The 20794-nt window shown below is 47.4% G+C and overlaps 1 protein-coding gene across 2 annotated transcripts in view; it reads left to right on the top strand.

The window, feature by feature from the left end:
- TPD52L1 (TPD52 like 1) overlaps positions 1-20794 on the top strand; it is a 98163-nt gene that overhangs the window by 58696 nt on the left and 18673 nt on the right. For both annotated transcript variants that reach the window (XM_074990622.1, XM_074990621.1), the window contains exons 4-5: positions 9719-9820; positions 15631-15691. In XM_074990622.1, coding sequence (XP_074846723.1) covers positions 9719-9820; positions 15631-15691 — 163 coding nt within the window. The remainder of the gene's footprint in view (positions 1-9718; positions 9821-15630; positions 15692-20794) is intronic.

The raw sequence follows: 20794 nt of genomic DNA, 5'->3' as shown, positions 1-20794 counted from the left end.
CCTTCACATATTTTAAAAAACCTCTGAAAACTACCACCAAGCACAGTCCCTGTTCTTTCCTTTGCAAGTCACTCTTATGCTTGTCTATCCAACACTTGCAGTCACAGCAATGTCACTTCCTGAGGACAGGAGCAGAGAGCGCACTGGAGTTGTAGAACTGTCATCTGCTCAATCATCTCGCAAACATTTTGTTTTAGAGGGGGGGAACATATATAATCAAAGTGTATTCACTGGGAAATAATGCCTTAAACAAGTTTGTGATTTTACCAGCACAAGAAATAAGTTGCCTGGAAGACTCAATTCTGCTTATTTTATCACTTACATGCTATAAAAGACATAGCATGTGGATAATATAAATGACATACTATATGGCACTGCCATTTTATATCCTGTTTTTGTCCCCATCTCCGAGCACTTTATTATTTTCATACATATGGTAATGAAGGAAGCAATTTGCTGAAGGAACTATGCAATCATTGAAATTTCCCAATTGGTCTCTAGTATGTGTTTTTCTTTTTCCTAGTGCATGTGCTGGAAGGTAAATAAGATCAAACACACGTATAATGCTTTCCTGTTCATGTCTATGTTTCATTTCCACCAACATAGTCTTCAGAGTATAAGGTAATTTATTGCAAGGTCTTATTTTGTTTGTTTGGTGAGCGTTCCTAATTCTGGGCTCATTTGTGCTTCCTAGAGATGGGCTTCACTGAAAATGTCATGTTATAGCCTACAGAGGGTAGTTTAATGTGATCAGAACTTGCCTGCTCAGCAAAAGAACCATCAGTGCAGAAAAGTGGAATGGTTAACCTATGAATTGTGAAACAGTTTAACAGCGTTGAGGGGAAATGAAAGTATGACAATTCAAAGCATGTCGCATAAATCAGCAGTGTGTGAATTAAGAAGACTTTGCAGCTGAGCACACTTCTATACATTATATGAGTGATTTAAGAAAGGATTCAAAACTGCTTTGAATATGCACCTGCTGTCCATATTTCTTCAGGAAAGAGAAGTTACTCACCGTAGTAATGATGGTTCTTCGAGATGTGTCCCCGTGGGTGCTCCACAATAGGTGTCGGGCTCGTCCTGGCGCCGCAGATCGGAAACTTTCCAGCAGTTTCTCCCGGACCGCGCATGCGCCAGCGCGCGCCGCTCCCCTGCGCGTCCCCGGCCACGTGTGCAATCTGGTCCCCGCCATTTCCTTGACCAACTGCCTCGGATGCTCCTGAAAAACACTAAACAGAGATCCGAAGCGGGGAGGATGGGCGGGTGGTGAGCACCCACGGGGACACATCTCGAAGAACCATCATTACTACGGTGAGTAACTTCTTTCTTCATGGAGTGTCCCCGTGGGTGCTCCACAATAGGTGACTACCCAGCAGTAACCCAAGTAAGGAGATGGGTAATCGGTTTATGTGCAGCTTGCCCCCGAAAGGACCGCTGTCGAGAGGCAGGTATCCTCTTGGAATACCTGATGTAGGGCATAATGCTTGGCGAAGGTGTCATAGGATGACCACGTCGCCGCTCTACAGATGTCCTTTAACGCGATGCCCTTGAAAAAGGCTGTTGATGCCGCCACCGCCCTGGTGGAGTGAGCCCTGGGCGGGGCCAGCAAAGGAGTCTTTCAAAGTTCGTAGCACATTTTTATACAGAACACAATGTGCTTCGAGATTCTCTGTGAAGAGAGACCCTCTCCTTTTGACCTGAGAGCGAGAGAGACTAGAAGTCTGTCCGTTTTCCGGAAGGACTTAGTTCTGTCTATGTAGAAGGCCATCGCCCTCCTCACGTCCAGGAGATGTAGGCGTGCCTCCTTGCTGGAGCTGTGAGGCTTCGGGTAAAACGAGGGTAAAACTATGGGTTCATTAAGGTGGAACTCTGAAGAAACTTTCGGAACAAAGGCTGGGTGCAGCCGTAAAGTTACCGCCTCCTTTGAGAATACTGTGCAGGGCGGCGTTGCCATAACTGCTGCGAGCTCACTCACCCTGCGAGCTGACGTAATTGCAAGGAGGAAGGTTGTTTTTATCATAAGGAGACGTAGGGGAACTGTGGCTAAGGGTTCAAATGGTGGGCCCGTTAGCGCGCTGAGCACCAGGTCCAAGTTCCACGATGGTGGAAGCGGTTTCCGAGGGGAGTACAGGTTTACCAGCCCCTTCAGGAATCTGGTAACAATAGGATGGGCAGATACCGTGGGCCCCTCCTCTTCATGCTGAAAAGCAGATATAGCGGCGAGGTGGACCTTTAGCAAGGATAGGGAAAGCCCGCCCCTCTTGAGGTCCAATAAGTATTCTAGTATTACCGGTATAGGAACGTCAAGGGGAGCTACCTGCTTGGCAGAACACCATGCAGTGAATCGAGTCCATTTCTGCTTGTAGGTCTTCCTGGTGGAGGTCCTTCAGCTACTCTCCAGGACTTGCTGAACTCCCTCCATACATGTGCTCTCTAGGGAGCTGAGCCATGGATTAGCCATGCTTGTAGGCACAGGCCTTGAGGGTGTGGGTGCACTATGGACCCCTGAGCCTGCGTGAGTAGGTCCGGCGCCACCGGAAGGGGGAGCAGTGGGCGGTCCGACATGCGCAGAAGCAAGGGGAACCATTGCTGTCGATCCCACGTTGGGACTACTAGAATCATGCGGGCTCTCTCCCTTCTGGCTTTCTGCAAGACCTTGTGGATGAGCACTGTGGGGGGAAACGCGTAAAGTAGGGGCCCTTCCATGAAATCGCGAATGCGTCCCCCAGGAACCTCTGCCCCAATCCTGCCCTGGAGCAGTACTGAGGGCACTTCTTGTTGTGCTGAGTGGCAAACAGATCTATCTGAGGAGACCCCCATGTGTGAAAGATCGGTCGTAGCAGATACGAACAGATCTGCCATTTGTGCGTGAGTGCAAAGCGCCTGCTCAGCTGGTCTGCTTTCACGTTGTGAGCGCCCAGCAAATACGAGGCTTTCAACGTTATATTGTTGGTGATGCACCAGTTCCACAGCTGGACTGCTTCCGCACATAGGGCACGGGATCGAGCTCCTCCTTGTCGATTTATATAAAACATGGTGGAGGTATAGTCTGTATTGATCCCGACTACTTTGCCTTGTATGTGGTCTCGAAAGTGTTTGCAGGCGTTGAACACTGCTCTGAGCTCCAGTATATTTATGTGCAGTGACTGTTCCATAGGGGACCATAGTCCTTGCGTCACTTTGTCGCCGATGTGAGCTCCCCATCCTATGTGGGAAGCGTCTGTAGTAAGAAAAGTAGAGATTTGTGGTTGGTGAAAGAGTACCCCTGTCAGCATGTTCTTGGGGTTTACCCACCACTGCAGGGATCTGCGCACCTCTGTTGTGGGCGACACCACCCTGCGGACAGTGTGGGATGCCAGCTTGTAGATGCTCACCAGCCAATGTTGCAGGCTGCGCATATGCAATCTGGCGTTCTGCACCACAAACGTTGCCGCCGCCATGTGGCCTAGCAGCTGCAAGCACATTAAGACCAGCACCGTGGGGCTGTATGTAATGACTTGCACCAGCGAACTGATGGCGCGAAAGCGGGTGTCGGGTAGATAGACCCTTGCTGTGATAGAGTTTATACATGCCCCTATGAACTCTGTCTTGTGTGGGGTCGGTCTTGGACTTCGCGAGGTTGATGACCAGGCCCAGCGAAGAAAACGTGTCTGCTGTTACGCGTATCATGCGTAGTACCTCTGCCTTCGAGGCCCCTTTCAGTAGGCAGTCGTCCAGATATGGGAATATAAATACCCCTTGTCTGTGCAGGTAGGCTGACACCACTGCCAGGGTTTTGGTAAAGACTCTGGGGTCCGAGGAGAGGCCAAACGGAAGAACCTCGTATTGGAAATTCTCCTTGCCGACCATAAAACGGAGAAAGCGTCTGTGTGCCGGGTGGATCGTTATATGAAAATACGCATCTTGTAAGTCGAGGGCTGCAAACCAATCTCCATCGTCCAGTGCCGTGAGTATAGAGGCGACTGTGATCATCCGAAAACGTTGTTTGCGCAAGTACCAGTTGAGGCCCCGAAGATCTAAGATGGGCCTCCAGCCTCCTGTTTTCTTCTCTGTAAGGAAGTATCGTGAATAAAAACCTTTCCCCTGGAATCGCTCCGGCACTCTTTCCACCGCCCCTATGAACATAAGGTGGTCCACCTCCTGTTTGAGTCTCGCCTCATGGGAAGCATCGCTGAGGTGGGGCCTGGGCGGAGGTTTCGGCGGTGGGAGCGACTGGAAGGGGATCGCATAACCCGTGGCTATGATCTCCAGTACCCATTTGTCTGTGGTGATCTTTTGCCATTGGGGATGGAACGGTCGGAGGCGATGATGGAACATTAGCTGGGGATGGCATTGTGCAATGGTAGTGATAGTGCAGCCCTCGACCTGCCCGTCAAACTTGTTGCCTTTGGGCCTGCCCCGAGGATGCACGGCTTTGTTGGGAACGTTGCCTAGGAGTTCTATACTGTTGCTGCTGTTGATGTTGCCCTTGGTCGTAGCCCCATTGGTACTGAGCATGCTGTGGTTGGTACGGGTATCATCTTTGCTGAGGGTAATACTTTTTCTTCCTGTATGGAGGGGTATAAATACCCAGGGTTCTGAGTGTAGCTCTTGAGTCCTTACTGGAGTGAAGGACCGAATCGATTGAATCTGCAAACAACTTCTGCATGTCAAAGGGGAGATCAACAATCTTCGCTTGCAGATCCCTTGGGATACCCGATGTCTGAAGCCAGGATTCCCTGCGCATGACCACTGCTGTAGCCGTTGAGCGTGCCGCCGTGTCTGCCATGTCCAGGGCGATCTGGACTCCTGTCCTCGAAGCTGCATAGCCCTCTTGCACAATCACCTTCAGCACCGGCTTCTTATCTTCCGGAAGCGAATCCATGAGAGAAGTAAGCCTGGAGTAATTGTCGAAATTATGGTTCGCTAGATGTGCTGCATAATTTGCCATTCTCAACAGCAGGGTGGAGGAGGAGTATACGTTTCTGCCGAACAGCTCTAGCTTCTTGGCATCTTTGTCTGGACCCCCCGCTTTGTACTGGGAAGTCTTTGATCTCTGCTGAGACAATTCTACCACCAATGAATTTGGTTGTGGGTGACTAAAGAGGAACTCCATGCCCTTCACCGGGACGAAGTATTTCTTATCTGCTCTCTTGTTTGTAGGTGGAGTGGAAGCTGGGGTCTGCCATATGGTGGTGGCTGACTCCATGATGGCTTCGTCGAGCGAGATAGCGATTTTGGATGAAGCCGGGGGTCTCAGATTTTTGAGGAGTTTGTGATGCTTCTCCTGTACCTCCGCCGTTTGGATGCCTTGCGTGAAAGCCACCCTTTTAAACAGCTCCTGAAACTGTTTGAGGTAATCCGGTAGAGCAACGTCCCCGGAGGCCGTAGCCTCGTCGGGGGAGGACAAGGAGGAACCACTAGGATAAGCGTCCCTCAAACTCTCAGGGTCTTGCGGTCGGTGGTACACCCGCTCGCTAGAAGCTTGCGAAGGAAAGTCTCGGGGTTCCAAAATCAACTCCCCTTGAGACAGCTGTGTTTCTGTCCCCGTCCGCGAGTGTCCGCGGGGGTATTGGACGGTCGGGGGGGACCTGCCCCTAGGTGCATGCCTGGGATGTCTATGCGCAGCATGGTAAGAGCGACCATGGCAGCACGGGCATGTTTCCTGGGATGGAGACCTGGACCACTCTCGGGGTGCGTACCCCTGGTGTCTGGGAGAGCGAGATCTCGGCGATGATTCAGACAGTGGGGAAACTGGTTTGTGATAGTACTCCAAGGGATCCAATCCCAGAAAAGGCGAAGGTGGCCCAAGCCATGGTGACACTGGTTGGAGGGACAGAGAAGGAGGCTCTGGGTAGGCTGGAGGAGACCCATGTCTTCTGGGTGGCGTGCGCAGCATAAGGGGAGGGCTTGTTGAGAGTAGCATTGCAGCCCTGTCCGGAGAAGGGCTGCAGTGCCGGGTTTTTGCTCTTGCCTTACCCCTCCCCTGCGGGGCTGGCACCGCCCCCTCCCATGCCGGGGATCTTGGCCCCACTGTCGGCGCCACACTTGGCACGCTCAGCTGTGGTACCGCACGGATAACGTCCTCTGGTGCCTGCAGGCTGCGTGCCTGTTGGCCCTGCACTGCTGGCGCCCCGGGGGTCGGTGCCGCTTGTGGCGGTGCCGCCGGTTCCGGCGCTTGCCTGGCTGCCGCTCTGGGAGCTGCGCGTGCCGGCTGTTTAGTAATCGGAGGCTCAGCCTCTGCCATGTGCGCTACTGCGCTGCCGCTTGTTTGGATCTGTGGCTGGGGGCTGTGTGCTGTGACCGCGGGCAGGAATCGGGCTGGAGAGAGCTTCCTACGTTTCTGCACCGAGGGGGTGAGGGAAGCCGCCTTCCTTTTATGGAGCCCAGGGGGTCCCTCCGATTGAGGCCTCTCCGGCACGTCGGGCTGGAGGGCCTTATGAAACAACAGAATTTTCAACCTCATTTCTCTGTCTTTTCTGGCCCTGGCTGTGAGCTTTGCACGATGGGAACACTTCTGGGTAACGTGTGATTCCCCCAGGCACCTAATGCATTGACTATGCCCATCGGAGGCCGGCATAGCTTTGCGGCAGAACTCACACTTTTTGAATCCTGAAGAGGACATCGTGGTGAGTCTTTGAGTTGTTAATAGGGTACTTAGCACTTGATTTGTGCCTGTTCCCCTTTCGCGGACCACAGCCCGCCACAGCCGGAGGCCTATTGGCCTTCACGTCCCCGCTTCTTCTCCGCTCCTCTCTCTCTTTACTAAATCTTTATATGGCTTTTTTTTTTTGTTTGTTTTTGTTTTGCAAGAAAAAAACCAACAGTTTATACTAAAAAAACTCTAAGCTGACTCTGGCCGTAGCCTGAGCGGATTCCGTCTGCAGCCGATGGCGGTTGAGAAGGAACTGGCGGGGACCAGATTGCGCATGTGGCCAGGGATGCGCAGGGGAGCGGCGCACGCCGGCGCATGCGCGGTCCAGGAGAAACTGCTGGAAAGTTTCCGATCTGCGGTGCCGGGGCGAGCCCAACACCTGTTGTGGAGCACCCACGGGGACACTCGATGAAGAACCCTTTTTCTTCTTACCAGCATTTTTATTTCCTTCCATATTTTAAGGAATAACAGCAAGTGTAACACAAAAGATTGGAAGTACTTTTGCCTAATTGCTAAGATAAATAAATCATTTTAGAAAGTGTTCTGAAAGTGTGAGAGTCTCTCTCTCTGTCTCTCTCTCTCCCCCTCTCCCCGTGTGTAAATAACAGTGAAATATGAAGCTGTTATTCTGATAGTCCAATAATGTACAGCAGGACTGAGAGAATTAAGCTAATTTTCCAATAAGTGATTGTGCCTGTTCCCATTGAAGTCATGGTGTATCACCATTTAGTTCAATGGAGCAGAATCAAGCCCTAAATCAGCAACACTTAAAATTATAAAAATAATATATAAGGATTAAATACCAGATTACAATAAATGTAGTGGCAGAAAAGTAGTGCGCAGATAATGAGTGTGTGTCAGAGCAAGTGAGGTTAGTTTTTTATTTATAGAAAATAGAGCTAATACCCTGATGCCAGTCATCACACTGGTGGTTTTTCCTGGTTTTGGTATCCTTTTCTCACCTACTTTGTCCCTCTACATTGCAAGCTCTTTGTGGCTAGGGACTATATGTTCCTATAAATCTAGTGCTGACACATCTAGTATAATATTAATGTTTAATTAACATTAGCTGACTTTTTCAGATTTTGAGATTTCTTCAAAACTTTGTGGTTAGAGCAAAATATAAGACAAACTGCTAAAATTTCAAATCAGTTGTTTTGGTTGCTTGATCAGGTCTGATGCTGACAGGTCCAGAAATGTGGGGAATTCCTAGGTTGTTCCAAGTCAAATTGTAATGACATTTGCAACAGCTTTTGAGATTCCTTGCTTTCCCAGGCACTCAAAGAGGTGTTTTCTGTGTCCTACACTGTATCTTCAGACTGCAGCTTTTGCTGGAATATATTACAGGTTGCACCTCTCCGGTCCAGCATCCTCGGGACCTGAGTGATCCCAAACTAGGGATTTTGCTAGACCAGGAGAGATGAATGCTCCCTGCCACTGCTGTTGGCCCTCTGGCTGCAGCTCCCCACCCTCCGGCCGTGGCTCCCTCTGACTTGTAGTTCCCTGGCCTTTTGTCCGTGGGCCACTACTGCCATTTCCTTGGCCCTCTGGTTGCAGCTTGCTGCCACCAGCCCTCCTGCCCTGACCCCACACAGCTGTCAGGGGAATGCGGAAGCTGGCCTTGGCCTTCTGAGGCTGCCCGCTTGAGGGCTGCTGGGGATGCTGGCTCCAGCTTGCCCTCCTGCCCAGGCTCTCCAGACCAGGGATGTTGCTGGACCAGAAAGTGCTGGTTTTAGGAGGTGCAACCTGTCGTACAATATCAGTTGCTGTTGAGGACCGGTTTCCCCTTTGTGACAAGGTAAGGCTGGGAGGGGGTGAAAAAAAGAGGGAAAAGCGGGGCAGGAAAACAAATAAGGGCCGTGTCTACACGTGCCCCATGGGAATTCCCCATGGGAATAAGGGGACTTCGAAGTAGGTGGCGTCCTTTCGAAAAGGAGCCCCGTCTGGACGCGCCGCGCAGCGGCAAGGCGCGTCAATTTTGAAGCGCCGCTGCCGCCCGCATGCTAATGAAGCGCTGAATATGCATTTCAGCGCTTCATTAGTAAACTTCGAAATGGCCATTTGCATGGCCATTTCGAAGCTTGGGGCACATGTAGACGTAGCCAAGGTGTGAGCAGCTGGGGACGAAGATGCTGTGGGTCATTTGGGGCCAGCTGGTGCCACTTAAGCCTGCTTTTAAAAAAACCCTTGCCCAGTAGGCAGGAGAGAGAGAGGGGAGGAGAGCTCTGGAGGAGAGGAGAGAACGGGAGCAAAGCGAGTTTTCTAGAGACACCAAAAGGAGGAGAGGAGTTCTCAGCCACAAGGGGCTAAAGCCCCTGCCCAGGAGGCCTGAGATTTGGAGTAGGGCCAAGCAGGCTGAACCCACAGGAGGAGCCAAACCAGGAGGGGGAACAGGCTGCTGCTACCACTGCCACTACCTGGAGGAGGTACGGGGCTGGGGGAGGAATTGTCTGGGGAAGTGGCCCAGGGAAGAGCTGTGGTGTTCATAACAAGGGGAGCTCTCCCCCACCACCAGCAGCCACACAGGGTCCCTGGGCCGGAACCCAGAATGAGTGGGTGGGGCCCGGGTTCCCCCCAGACCCCCATCTCCCCCCTTCCCCCTCCTCATGAAGGGCAACGGTGTCTGGGCCATGTGAGAGTGGACTAAATAGAGGCCTGGAGCCCAGGAGCCTGGCCAGCCTTGCTGAACCTTACTCTACAATGATGGATTTAGTGAAATAGTATCTGATATTTCCATATTCCAAAATAAAAGGGATATAATGAACCACTGCATGTCACTTTGAATGAGTGCAATCTGTTTAAAAGGATATACTCTCTAAGGGGACACAGGAGGGCACTCGCACCATAATGGGAATGGGAGGAGGAGATGGAATTATATGGTTATATTAGGGCCAGCCTGCATTTGGAAAAATGTAAAAGGAGCATCAATTACACAACCTCACCTGACAAACTATCTCAGTTCTTCATCCTAAGTAGGAGTGGCTTTTAGATTTAGAAATGTGGAAAATGAAAATGAATCGCAGTACATATGAGCATCTGTTGTCCTTGTATATGAATTACTTACTGTAATTTTGCTTTTAGTTACAAGAAAACACATGAAACTCTGAGCCACGCAGGACAGAAGGCAACAGCAGCTATCAGCAATGTAGGAACAGCCATCAGCAAGAAATTTGGAGATATGAGGTACAGAAATTCACTTCTGATTTTATTGTGGGGAAAGGAGATAATCTGCTTGCTGTGCTCTTTCTAAATTAGTTTTTAAAGAATTATTGCTGATTCTGCTGGTTGTGATGATTTTATATCATACTGTATTTTCCTATAGCCCAGTCTTGGTGGCTGTAAGTGTGTGATACTATGATGTCTCACTGAACCCAAAAATGTCTGTTCGCGCTAGATTTGATAAAGATGAAATGGTCTGATGCAGCCCAAGGGCTAATGGACTAAAACCCAAGTCATTGGTGTGTGCAAAGTATTTGTTCCATTATACAACACAGCAGTAGGTAACGTCTATTGGAAGGTATTGCAACTGATCTGTGTTCTGTGTTGAGATTTCAATGCATCTCATTCTTTATTTTTTCCTCCAAAGAACTGTTTAGCATTCTAATGGGAGATTGTTTGGAATTTTTTACCCATATTTTGCTTCATAATATGCCAAGTCTTAACTTTTTCTGTTGTTTTTTTTTTTTCTTTCTTTCTACTGCCCTCCCAGGTCACATTCGATTGGGTAAGATATGTATCACTGTTCAAAAATACACCATCACCATCATCAGCTACCATGGGCTTAGAGCCCATTGGTGTCTGATGCCTCTCTCACTCTTTCCTTCTGTCTTTCCCTGTCCAGTGCAGAGCGGCTTAGTTTCTGTAGACTTTCTCCACCTGCTGCTGTCCTTGGTATGGTTTATTTCATAGAACACCACACAGTGCCCTCTTTAAAGGCTACATCTACGCTAGAAGCATCTGTCTACAGAAGTTACTGTTGGAAGAGATGTTCTGACAAAACTTCTGTCGACAGATCTCATCTCTACATAAAATCAATCTTTTGACTTGCTCTGACGAAAGGGCCCCCCAGAGCATCCACATGGTTTTTTGTCAACAGTTTGTCAACAAAACACATTTTGTGTGTAGATGCTCTGTAGGTTTTGTTGACAAAGCCCCAGTTTGTCTACAAAACTCTCTAGTTTTGACGTAGCCCCTCTGTTGAACATTAGTGTCCTAGATTAAAAAAAAACAAACAAAAAACCATTCCCAAGCGGCCACAGTATCTTGATTTTTAAATGGTGATGAATCTAGTAGGTTATGGCTCAAGTGTGTGGAAGACTGACTGGATTCAGAATATTGTTTACCACATTCTTGGATAGATTAGCCTCAAATTCTCATCATGACTCAGTTAAAAAGATGGTTTTCTCAGGCAAATTCCTTTTTTTTAATACACTCTCTCCCTCTCCCTCCCCCTCCCCCGCCACCCTCCCCTCCCAGGAGTGTAAATGGCAAAAGCACAGTAAAATTGTGCTGGGGTAGCAGAGTTTTCTAACCTTCACATAACTGATTAATTACCATCTTTAAGTGAAACAAAAATGCCCAAGTCCTGACTTAAGAGATACCAAGGAACTCCTGTTGACATCAGCAGGAGTCCTGCAGACATAGCTGAAGGTAGAACATGGCCCTAGCTAATGAAGTAGCCAGGTGCTGAGCCTGCAAAGCACATACAAATGTGTTCAAGTTCAAAATTTTGAAAGGGATACCGGTAGACTTGGGTTCTCTTTCACAGCAAATTTGAAAAAAAAATGGCAGGGCAGTTCTTCTGGATCACATTGAAACCAAATATTGAAATCTTCCATTGAAACAGAATTACCATTCACCACTGAACTCTGCTCAGCACCTATTGGGATGAAGCTCCCACAGCCTTGCAGGCTTCTTGATATACTCACTAGAATTCTTCAGCGTCTAATGTAATGTTAACAGCCACCCCAGCCATCATTCTTCCAGCCAGAGCTTCTCTCATTCTAAGTTCAATAATATACAAGTGCAAGAATGCACTCTCCTTATTACTCTTAAAAGAAAAGAAAATTGCAGAGATATGAGAAACTCAGCAGATTTTCCTCATACTCATAGTATCCATCACATGACTCCTCCCAATAAATCCTTTATTACTGCAATTTTGGACTAAATAATCGTTTTGCGTAGAGTTTACATTACATATGTGTCGGGAGAGCACGCTTGTGATAGTGGAGGAGCAGCCTGCTCTGAATCATCCAGGTAGTGTTCTGCTTCTTTCCTATGCAGCACAAGAGCAAAGTGGAAAATATGCTTGTTTAATTTCACCTGGCTTGTTCGTTGTTGCAAGTGTTAGAGGGTTAAGGGAAAGAGCACGTGAGAGTGTGTGTTTGTGGAATGCTTGGGCTGTAGGATTTGTATTTAAGTGTTTAAAAGCAGTGTGCAATTGTTGAACGATACAGCATTGTTTTGCATTCATTACTGAATGGTTCTCTGGGTACAACAGTATGTTAGGGTTTTTTAAATTATCTTGTCTTAACTGATGATTAGAAAATACACAATAGAGAACATAGCTGCCTTGGCAGGAGTATAGGTTTATGTGGCTTTGGTAAATTGGAATGAAATCCTGGTGCCATATAAATCAAGGCAAAGTACTTGTTGCCTTCAATAAGACCAGGATCTGGCTGTCGATCAGTGGTGAAGTAACAATGAATGAATTTTTGGCACAGTACATACTCCAGTATAGGAAGTACTCCTAACCTGCATATTTAAAGGCAGTTGGGAGCCTTTTCTAAATTCCAGATAAAGCAAAGCTTGGTATGTCGTGAAACCCTGGAATTTCATTTATTCACCTACTACAGAGCTCTTTATAGGGTTTACCCTGCACAGGGAATACAGAGGCACTTTCATGCCCCTCTGCAGGATGCTAGCATGCACTTGCTGTGTTTTTGTAAACTGAAAAGATTTGATCCCATTATTGTAGAGTGCAGTTCTTCTGAGCCCTACTCAGCTTCTCAATCAGGTGCAGAGGTAGAGATACACAGAGGTTCTGTGGTCAAAGTGAACAGGAGCATGCTTTGTCCTGGGAGCTGCGTAATGATGCTTCAGAATTAAAAATAAATAAATAAATAGTCATATAGACTGTGTTTATCACGTTGCAGACTGTTGCTTATAGTGCTGTCTTTTCTCTTTCCTCTCTCTTGCTTTCACATGGCAGTTACTCTATTCGCCATTCCATAAGTATGCCTGCTATGAGGTAATGTGCCAACATTTTGCGTATGCTATGCTGAAGTAAGACCATACATATTTTATTTGGGGTTTGCTTTTTATTGGTCCTAACCTTCCAGCTTTTACTTGCCTAAGTAAACTAGAGTAAGTCAATATGATTACTGATTGGCATAAGGGCTGCAAGACTAGGCCATTTTGTTGGTTGCCTTAAATACTATACATGCTGTTAGGCAGATGAGAAGAATTTGAGGACGTGGATGTTTAAGGATCCAGATAATTAAATGTAAAATTTGAGTATTTTCACTGCATCTAGGAACTGTGCTCTCAAATCAATGGCAGCAGTATCTGGGCCTTTTGTTTCTACATATCTTCGCAGTATTAGGCAAACTTCAGTAAACAGAAAATAAAAAGAAAGCCTTAAGGACGTTGTATCTAGAGATCCGCTTCAGTATTTTTTAGACTTACAGGGATTATTTGATCAATAGACGTGCCTCTTCTTCACCTGTTACAGTGAATAAAGAAGGGCAATATGTCGTGTTCCCTGTAAGATGTGTGCTTGTGTGGCTGCTCAGGAGAGATTCAAATGCTGCCCAGCTGATTAGCAGAGTGCCCACAGCTAGGCTTTTTGTTTCTGTTTGTGGTGCACATTCGCACATGCCATGATACACACACAAATTTATTCCTGCACATGGATGGAAAAGATTAGAGGGAACATTGGCAATATATACCCAAAGAAAAGCAGTGGTGCCACAGCAGTCCCTTAGATAGTGCGTTACGATTAATAAATGGGAACACTGTAAATTAATGATGAAGTTGTGGAGTTAGGAACTGACCATGAGAGCACTAGACAGTGTCATCTTTTTCACTGACCTGGCTCAGCTGTGCTGGCCAATGTGTTTCTTCCCACTCCCCAGACCTGGTTGCCAATACCCCACATAGCTGCTTGGGATTGGGTAGTAGCTCCAGCGGTGTTGCTGTCGCCACAATGGGAGTGGCCCAATTACAAGTTCAATGGAGCACGTTAATTCCCCTGCCACAGAGCGGTGGAGTGTGTAATCCCTGATCTCACCCTAACACAGAGCATGTGCACATCACAACTCTTGCACCCCCAGCATCAGTGTGATCAATGGACGGTTTCTTTGTGGCCAGCAAGATTAAAAATGAAAAGAAGCTATGTTTGTTTTTGAATAAAATAGATTGCAGCTGGTTGGGTAACTGGCAAGATGACTGTCACCTGCACTGAACTGAAAATCAGACCCCTGTTGTTCAGTTCCTTTCTTCTAAGGTATTTTCATACCCATGCTGCACACCCAAATGAAGGGCTCATCTCCCCCCTTTCTGGGTACCTACAGGATGTCCACTGATCTGTTAGGAGCTGAATTGAGTGCAGATAGGTGCATGCAAGGGGTGTCTGCGCCTTTAGGGGTGTGAATCCCAGAATCAGGCCACATTGGGACTCAGACCCCGCCCTCCAATACTTGTGATCAGCTCCCTCTAAATCTTGCCAGTACTGAAAACTGGTCAGCACCTGTATGTTCAGTGTAAATTCCATATGCATCTATGTTTCTGCTTGAGCACAAGAGCTGCAGCTCCATGCCAGGTGTTTGGACACTGCCCAGGGTGATGCACAGACCAAGGAAAATAGGCATTCCTCTGCTAAGGGGCCTGATCTGTTGAGCAGGTGCAGTGCTTGTCTACTGGACGTGTCCCCACAAATGAACTTACGCAGAAGTTATGAAGGAGGTTCTCTTCTCTTCCCTCCAGCTTCTTGCTGGAATGCCATAGGTACCCAACACCAAGTGATGGTTGCTGCTGTCACTCACAGGCAAGGGGAGGTGCCTTTCTTCACTTGTGACTTAGGTGTCTCTTTCATTGAAGGGGTGGGGCTTACCACATACCCCTGTTTCAGTCCCATGCTGGTTAGCTTAGGCAAGGCGCTGCCTAGCAGGCTGGCTTTGTGAACTGCATTCTGTGGTGCCTGTCCGCCCCCTTTCTCCTTCATAGGAAGCCAAGGACCCTAACCAGGCCTTGCGAATCCCAGTGTTTTTTCTGTATGCCTAAAAGTGGTAATCCATGTTACCTGTAAGCTGAGCACTTGGGTGGCCGCCCAGGAGAGGTTCAGGTGCTGCCCAGCTGATTAGCAGAGCACCCACAGCTGCCCCCATGTGTTTCTGTTAGTGGTGCACATAACAAAATTTATTCCACCCACGTATGGAAAAAAATTAGCGGGCACGTTGGTGGTAATGCTCAATGCTTCCATGCCTCAGCTTCTTTGGTCTCTAGCCCCAAGGATCTGATCCTGCTAATGACTGAGCATCTCCAGTTTTCATCTGAAAACAATGAGAATTAAAGGCACTCAGCACTTGGTAGGATCTGAGGGTCGGCGGGGGAACAGAAATGGGTAAAATCAAGGAAATGCAGAATTAAGGCCGGCAGTTACATGACTTGTAGGAGGATACTCTAAATGCATCACAGCTTAGAGTAGCTTTCATGTAATAGTAAATATTCAGTTTAAATTATTACACAGATTCTGTTCTTGGAGGTTTGTAGTTTAAAAAGAAAAACTCATCAGATTAGCGTAATTGGATTTGAATGGCAGCAGTACCAAGCATCTGCTGTAGTACACTATGGATACATAGTTGCACACTGACAACTACTCTTCATTCTGAGCTGGGATCATTGTCTAGCAGAAATTGGGCAAATAAGGTGCGCTGTAATTGTACTCAACTAGGTTCAGAACTGACTCCTTTTCATCATGTGTTTTCGCCTAGGAATTCTCCAACTTTCAAATCATTTGAGGAGAAGGTTGAGACCACTGTGACAAGCCTGAAGGTAATGATTAGTAGCTGTGTTGTGGGGCTGTGCTTGTTAACGTGGGACAACTTAGTCCTCGCTGTCAGTTGTGCCAGAGGCGGATTGGATTTCATCCTTCCATGAAGGATTTCGTGGCACTACGGTGCCATGAAAGAAAATGAAAGCAGTATGCAGAGACGTATTCTTTCTTTGCTTCCTGAATGCCAAGTGATAAACTATATTTTCCATCAGTTTAAATAACTGATGTGAACCAATGTGACATTGAGACATTGCATGTCAGGTCCTTAGGTGGTATGAGCCAGTGGATGGATTTATGCTGATTTACACTAGCAGAGGGTCTGGCCTAGAGTTTTGAATTGTTCTTCAAAATGTCAAGTGCTGACTTCCCAGCTAATGTTAGTCTTTCCTCTGGACTGCTGCAAAGCTGTGTAAAAGTCTGTAGTGACAGAAAAGTAACTTTATAATGACAAGTCATCAGGGTAGCTCAAGGTCAAACAAGCATGAGGCAGTAGCATCTTTAGGTGCTACTGCATTAACAGAGCAAAGTGTGGCACATTGAAAATAGCCTTTGCACCATGTGGAGGGGAACCAGAGAGGCCATCTTCCAAGCCATCTGATTCTTCTAAGAAAGATGTGGGCATAACCAATGGTTCTCAGCTCAATGTGGTGTAAAGATTCAGTTGGATTATACAGTGCATTCTTTCATTGTGCTGACTGGAGCTATAGTTTTCAACCTGCAGTCTTGAGAAGAACTGAAAATGTTTGTTGCATGAGTGCCAGTGTCTGTTCGAAGAGGGCTTTAGAGGATGTTAGAGTTAGAAGAGAGTTTTACAAGATGCTACTCAAATACAAGTTGCTGCTAAAACTGCTAGTACAGAGGGATAGCATGTTTCACTCATGGTGTCTATGAAGTGTTACGTCAGAGAAAAAATTCCAGTCCAGACCTCGAGGGATTGGGTGTAACTTGTACTTAATGGAGATCTGGACTTGGCCTCAATAGCTCCAGAACCAACACTTCCATCAGTGAATCCTTAAAGCATTTCTGTCATTTGAATCCTTCAGATGTCCAAAGCACTTCTCGAGTCTTTTTTTTGTGGCTTGCACATCATCCCTGTAACAACTAAATATTGAATTTACCTTCACTGCAGAGACTCACTCTACAAGTGGGAAGCTAACACACACACGGCCAGACTGGGGAACTGAACCCAGACACACCCCCACCCTTCCCAGTGCCTTAAGTATCTTCCCTCCTCCTTCAACCACACTCGCATATCTCTCTGCTCCACCATCACCATCCTTCCAAAGAAACCATTTAAAATGTGTATACATTGTAAAGGAGTGAGCTTGGAACGGCTGTCCTGTAGGGCTGTGTGCTGTTCCTCCTTGTATCTTTATTCTCTTCTACCTAGTGCTTAATTTTTAATAAAAGAGATGCCAGGGTTCAAGCATTAGATGGAGATGCTCAAGTAATTTTTTTTACGTTCATTACTGATGCAGCAAGAGAGATGCTCTAGCTACAAACGGCCAAGCCTTCTCTGGCACAAATTAAGCACTGTCCCTACCATACAAACCTGTATAAGTTTTTGCACCCATCACATATGCCCCTGTGACCACCAAAGGCCATTGCAGGATCCTCTGGGGTTTATTTTGCTCTCATTTCAGTCCATGTACCAGGCAAGAAATGTTAGTGGACTTTGTACCTAATTTTTTATATAATGATTTGCTTATTATGATGATATTTACTAAAGTTACTGTTCAGTGTTTATACTGCTTGTTGAGGCTCCTCTAAACTACTCCTGCAAGAGTGAGGGCCAACATAAAATGGCCAAAACCAGCTCTATTGGTTTAAAACTGCATCTCTTGCTGCTCCCTCACTGTGAATTGTATTCAGGGTCTTCACTGCTTTAGCCCTGTTCCCAGCCAGGGCCCAGTGTGAATGACACTAAATGAGAGCAGGCAAGTGACCTCAGCTCACTTCTTGGAGGTGGTTCTGAAGGCATCATCTTCTGACACTGATCTGTGGAACAAATAGTCAAACAGGTTCTGCTCCCTGGCACACAGGGTCTAAGCTAAATCACCCCGTTGTTAAGTGCTGAGAATGCAATTAAAGCACATCTAGGAGCTCCTCAGTCTCACAGATGAGTTTTCTTAATGGCAGACTTGTGGATAAAGGGTAATCCCCTACATCTACGGCAGGACTAGTTTCAATGACAGGCCTTCACAGCAAACCTATTGAGTATTTATCTTAGTGTTGTTTTTTTTCCATTGTCCCCAAGAAACAAGAGGGAAGAACTGAGTCATGATTCTTCAGCACCATGGCAGAGCTCTGCTACTTTCAACTGCATGATACTTTAGGGCACAGGTCTCCAAGAGAGTAGGAAATTATGGCAAAGAGGACAAGAGGGGTCATTCTCCCTCTTAAGAGTGATCTAATAAGGTCTGCAAGTGGGGATGGAAGCTTTTTAAAATTAAAAAAAAAAAAAGGCAAACACAAGTCTCCCAGCAGTCTCGTGATACCCTGTCATAAGATTGCCAGCCTTGATGTCCCCTGATAATCTCACTAAATCCAACTTTAATAGCCTTGAAATGGAAGATTAGCCTGGACAAAAGGACCTGAGAGTTGATCATCCAACTCTTGAAAATCAATAGGAGCTGGGCAGCTTACTCCCAGAAGCTTTTAGGAAAATCATTCTAGATTTTGCAGATGACACCCAGCTGAGGAGGGATTGCCAACAGTCTAGAGGATGCAGCTAAAATTCAAGGGGAACTTGATACATTGGAGTATTGGGCTATAGATGAGAAAATGAAATTAAACAATGACAGATATTAGTGCAACTCTTAAAGTGGAAAAACTAAGTGCACAAATGTAGAATAGCAAATATTTGACTTGGCACAAGCATTGCCAAGAAGGATCGGGACAATGTGGTGGATCACATCAACAAGGGCAATGCCATTTTCTATTGTGTTCACCAAATCATAGGTGCTGGGAGAATGGGTCTAGTTGGTGATGTAGGCCTCAGCTGGAGCACTGTCACCCGTTCTGGTCAGCAGAAAAAACAAGTGCGGGGGGACCAAACCCACAACCCCCACAGACCCATCTCCCAAAAGGGGAACAGGCTTGTCCCCAGTGCCAGATTAGCTCTTCTGGGACCCCTTAGGATTTGGGGTGGGATCAAAAAATGAGGAGTTCGTGGTGTGGGAAAAGGCTGCCGGAGAGTGGGGCAGTGCATGGAGGTCTGGTCAGAAGGTAGGGTGTAGAAGCAAGCTAGGGTACAGGGTGCAGGTAGGAAGGAGGGTGCAGAAATGGGTTGGTGATGTGGGGTCTGGGAAGGAGGGGAAGGTGGGAGATTGGGGCACCTACCTTGAGCAAATCTTGGGGAGTGTGGGGGAAGAGTGCTGGCTCTGCGTGGCTCTACATGCTGCATGGAAATGCTTCCTGTAGGCACTGCCTCCTAGTGGCCACAATCCCCAACAGCAGCGCTGAGAGGGGGGGTTGGTGCCCACGGAGAGTGCTTCCCTGTGGGGTTCAGAGTCCTTCCTTCTTCCTGCTACGGTTTGCCTTGATCCAACAAACAAGGCTCAGGGCTCCCCTTCTTCCTCCCACAGGGGCATGAGCCAGCATTCTGGTGTGGGGATGCAAGCCCTGAGCCCCACAGGCTGAATGAAGGATCAATGCAAGACATAGGCTGTAGGTTCCCCACCCCTCATGAACAGAAACGGGAAAGGCTCTGGAGGTGAGCAACAGGAGGGGGAATGCCAACCACAGGAGAGGTTGAAAGTTTTTGTTTGGAAAAGAGGAGATTAAGGGGATACAGCACATGCAAGTGGTTGGCAAATACTTCAAAGGCTGCCATTAAATAAAAAAGTGAAAAAATGGAGCTGCTCTTTGCATGCACCCCAAGGCCTGTAGGAAGAAGCACATGGCTGTGGTGGTGGCTCCAGTGAGACCCAGGCTTTGGCCTAGAGTAGGGGTTAGGAAGAACTGAGGTGCCAGGCTCTGGGGAAGCAGGGGTGGGGAATGCATTTTATTAGAGCAGGGAAGCTGAGAGCACCCTATGTTGTTATATACACTCATCCCTTGCTATATGAGCACAATGGGTTCCTAACTTTCTGCTCAGAGGTGAAAACTCGTAAGAGGGACACTAAATTACTATTAAATACATGTGAAAGTCTCTGATTGGGGCCTAGTGCTCCTAACTTGGTGAAGGAGTGGCAGCACGTAGTGCTGCTTTTGAAAACTAAGTGAACCTTGGGTTTGGGCAGGGAAGTTGGAGAGGCTTAAAGGCTGGGGGCAGTTTAGGGCCATGAGTAGGTGGGAGGGTTAACACCTGGTGGTAGAGTGGGTCCATGGGGTGGGGGGGCAGTTCAGGCTGCAGCAGGTTGGGTCTGTGGGCTGGCAGGGGGGTCAGGCTGTGGCAGTTTGGGTGTGCAGGTCAGATCAGACCACAGCGGCTTGGGTGTGCAGGGCCAGTGGGGGGGGGGAGGGGGGTCAGGCTGCAGCGGGTTGGGTGTGAGGGGTTGGCAGGGCGGAGGGTCAGGCTGCAGCAGGTTGGGGCCACAGGGAGGTGGGTAAGGCTCATATTAACTGGGGAGAGTTCACTTGAAGAAAGGTAAGTATGTGTGTCCCTTGTTTTAGCGAGTACTCATCCCTTGTTAAACAAGTACTTTACTTACGAGTGCAGATAGATCAGAAATAAGTATATAATACATGGTTCTTTGCACTCTATTCACAGCTATTTCAGCTTTGTGTTTCTACTTGGTTGACCACCCCTGGTTTAGATGCAACCAATCCTGCATTTTGGTGAGGGAGTTAGGCTGGATGATGCTTGAGGTCCCTTCTAAGCCTATGGGTCTATGAATTACATACTGAATCTTATCTAGTGAATCCAGAAAACCTTTTATTTTTATCCTTTTTTTTTTTAAGCGAAAGAGCAGATGAAAAAAATGGACTGAACAGCTGTGTTTTTAGGATGTCCAAGCTCATGCGCCCTATTGTCTGAGTTGCTTTAAATTTTGCAGAAAAATTCTACAACTGTCCTAGGCCTCAGGCCAAAATCATGGAGCAACTGCTTTCTATTCATGTCTCCCTGTCTATATTTAGCCAACTTTTTAAAATACTTG

Source organism: Carettochelys insculpta, chromosome 3 (assembly GCF_033958435.1).
Source record: "Carettochelys insculpta isolate YL-2023 chromosome 3, ASM3395843v1, whole genome shotgun sequence".
NCBI classification, from domain to species: Eukaryota; Metazoa; Chordata; order Testudines; family Carettochelyidae; genus Carettochelys; species Carettochelys insculpta.
Note: the sequence above shows the minus strand (reverse complement) of the source record. Positions and strands in the feature narration are given on the sequence as shown.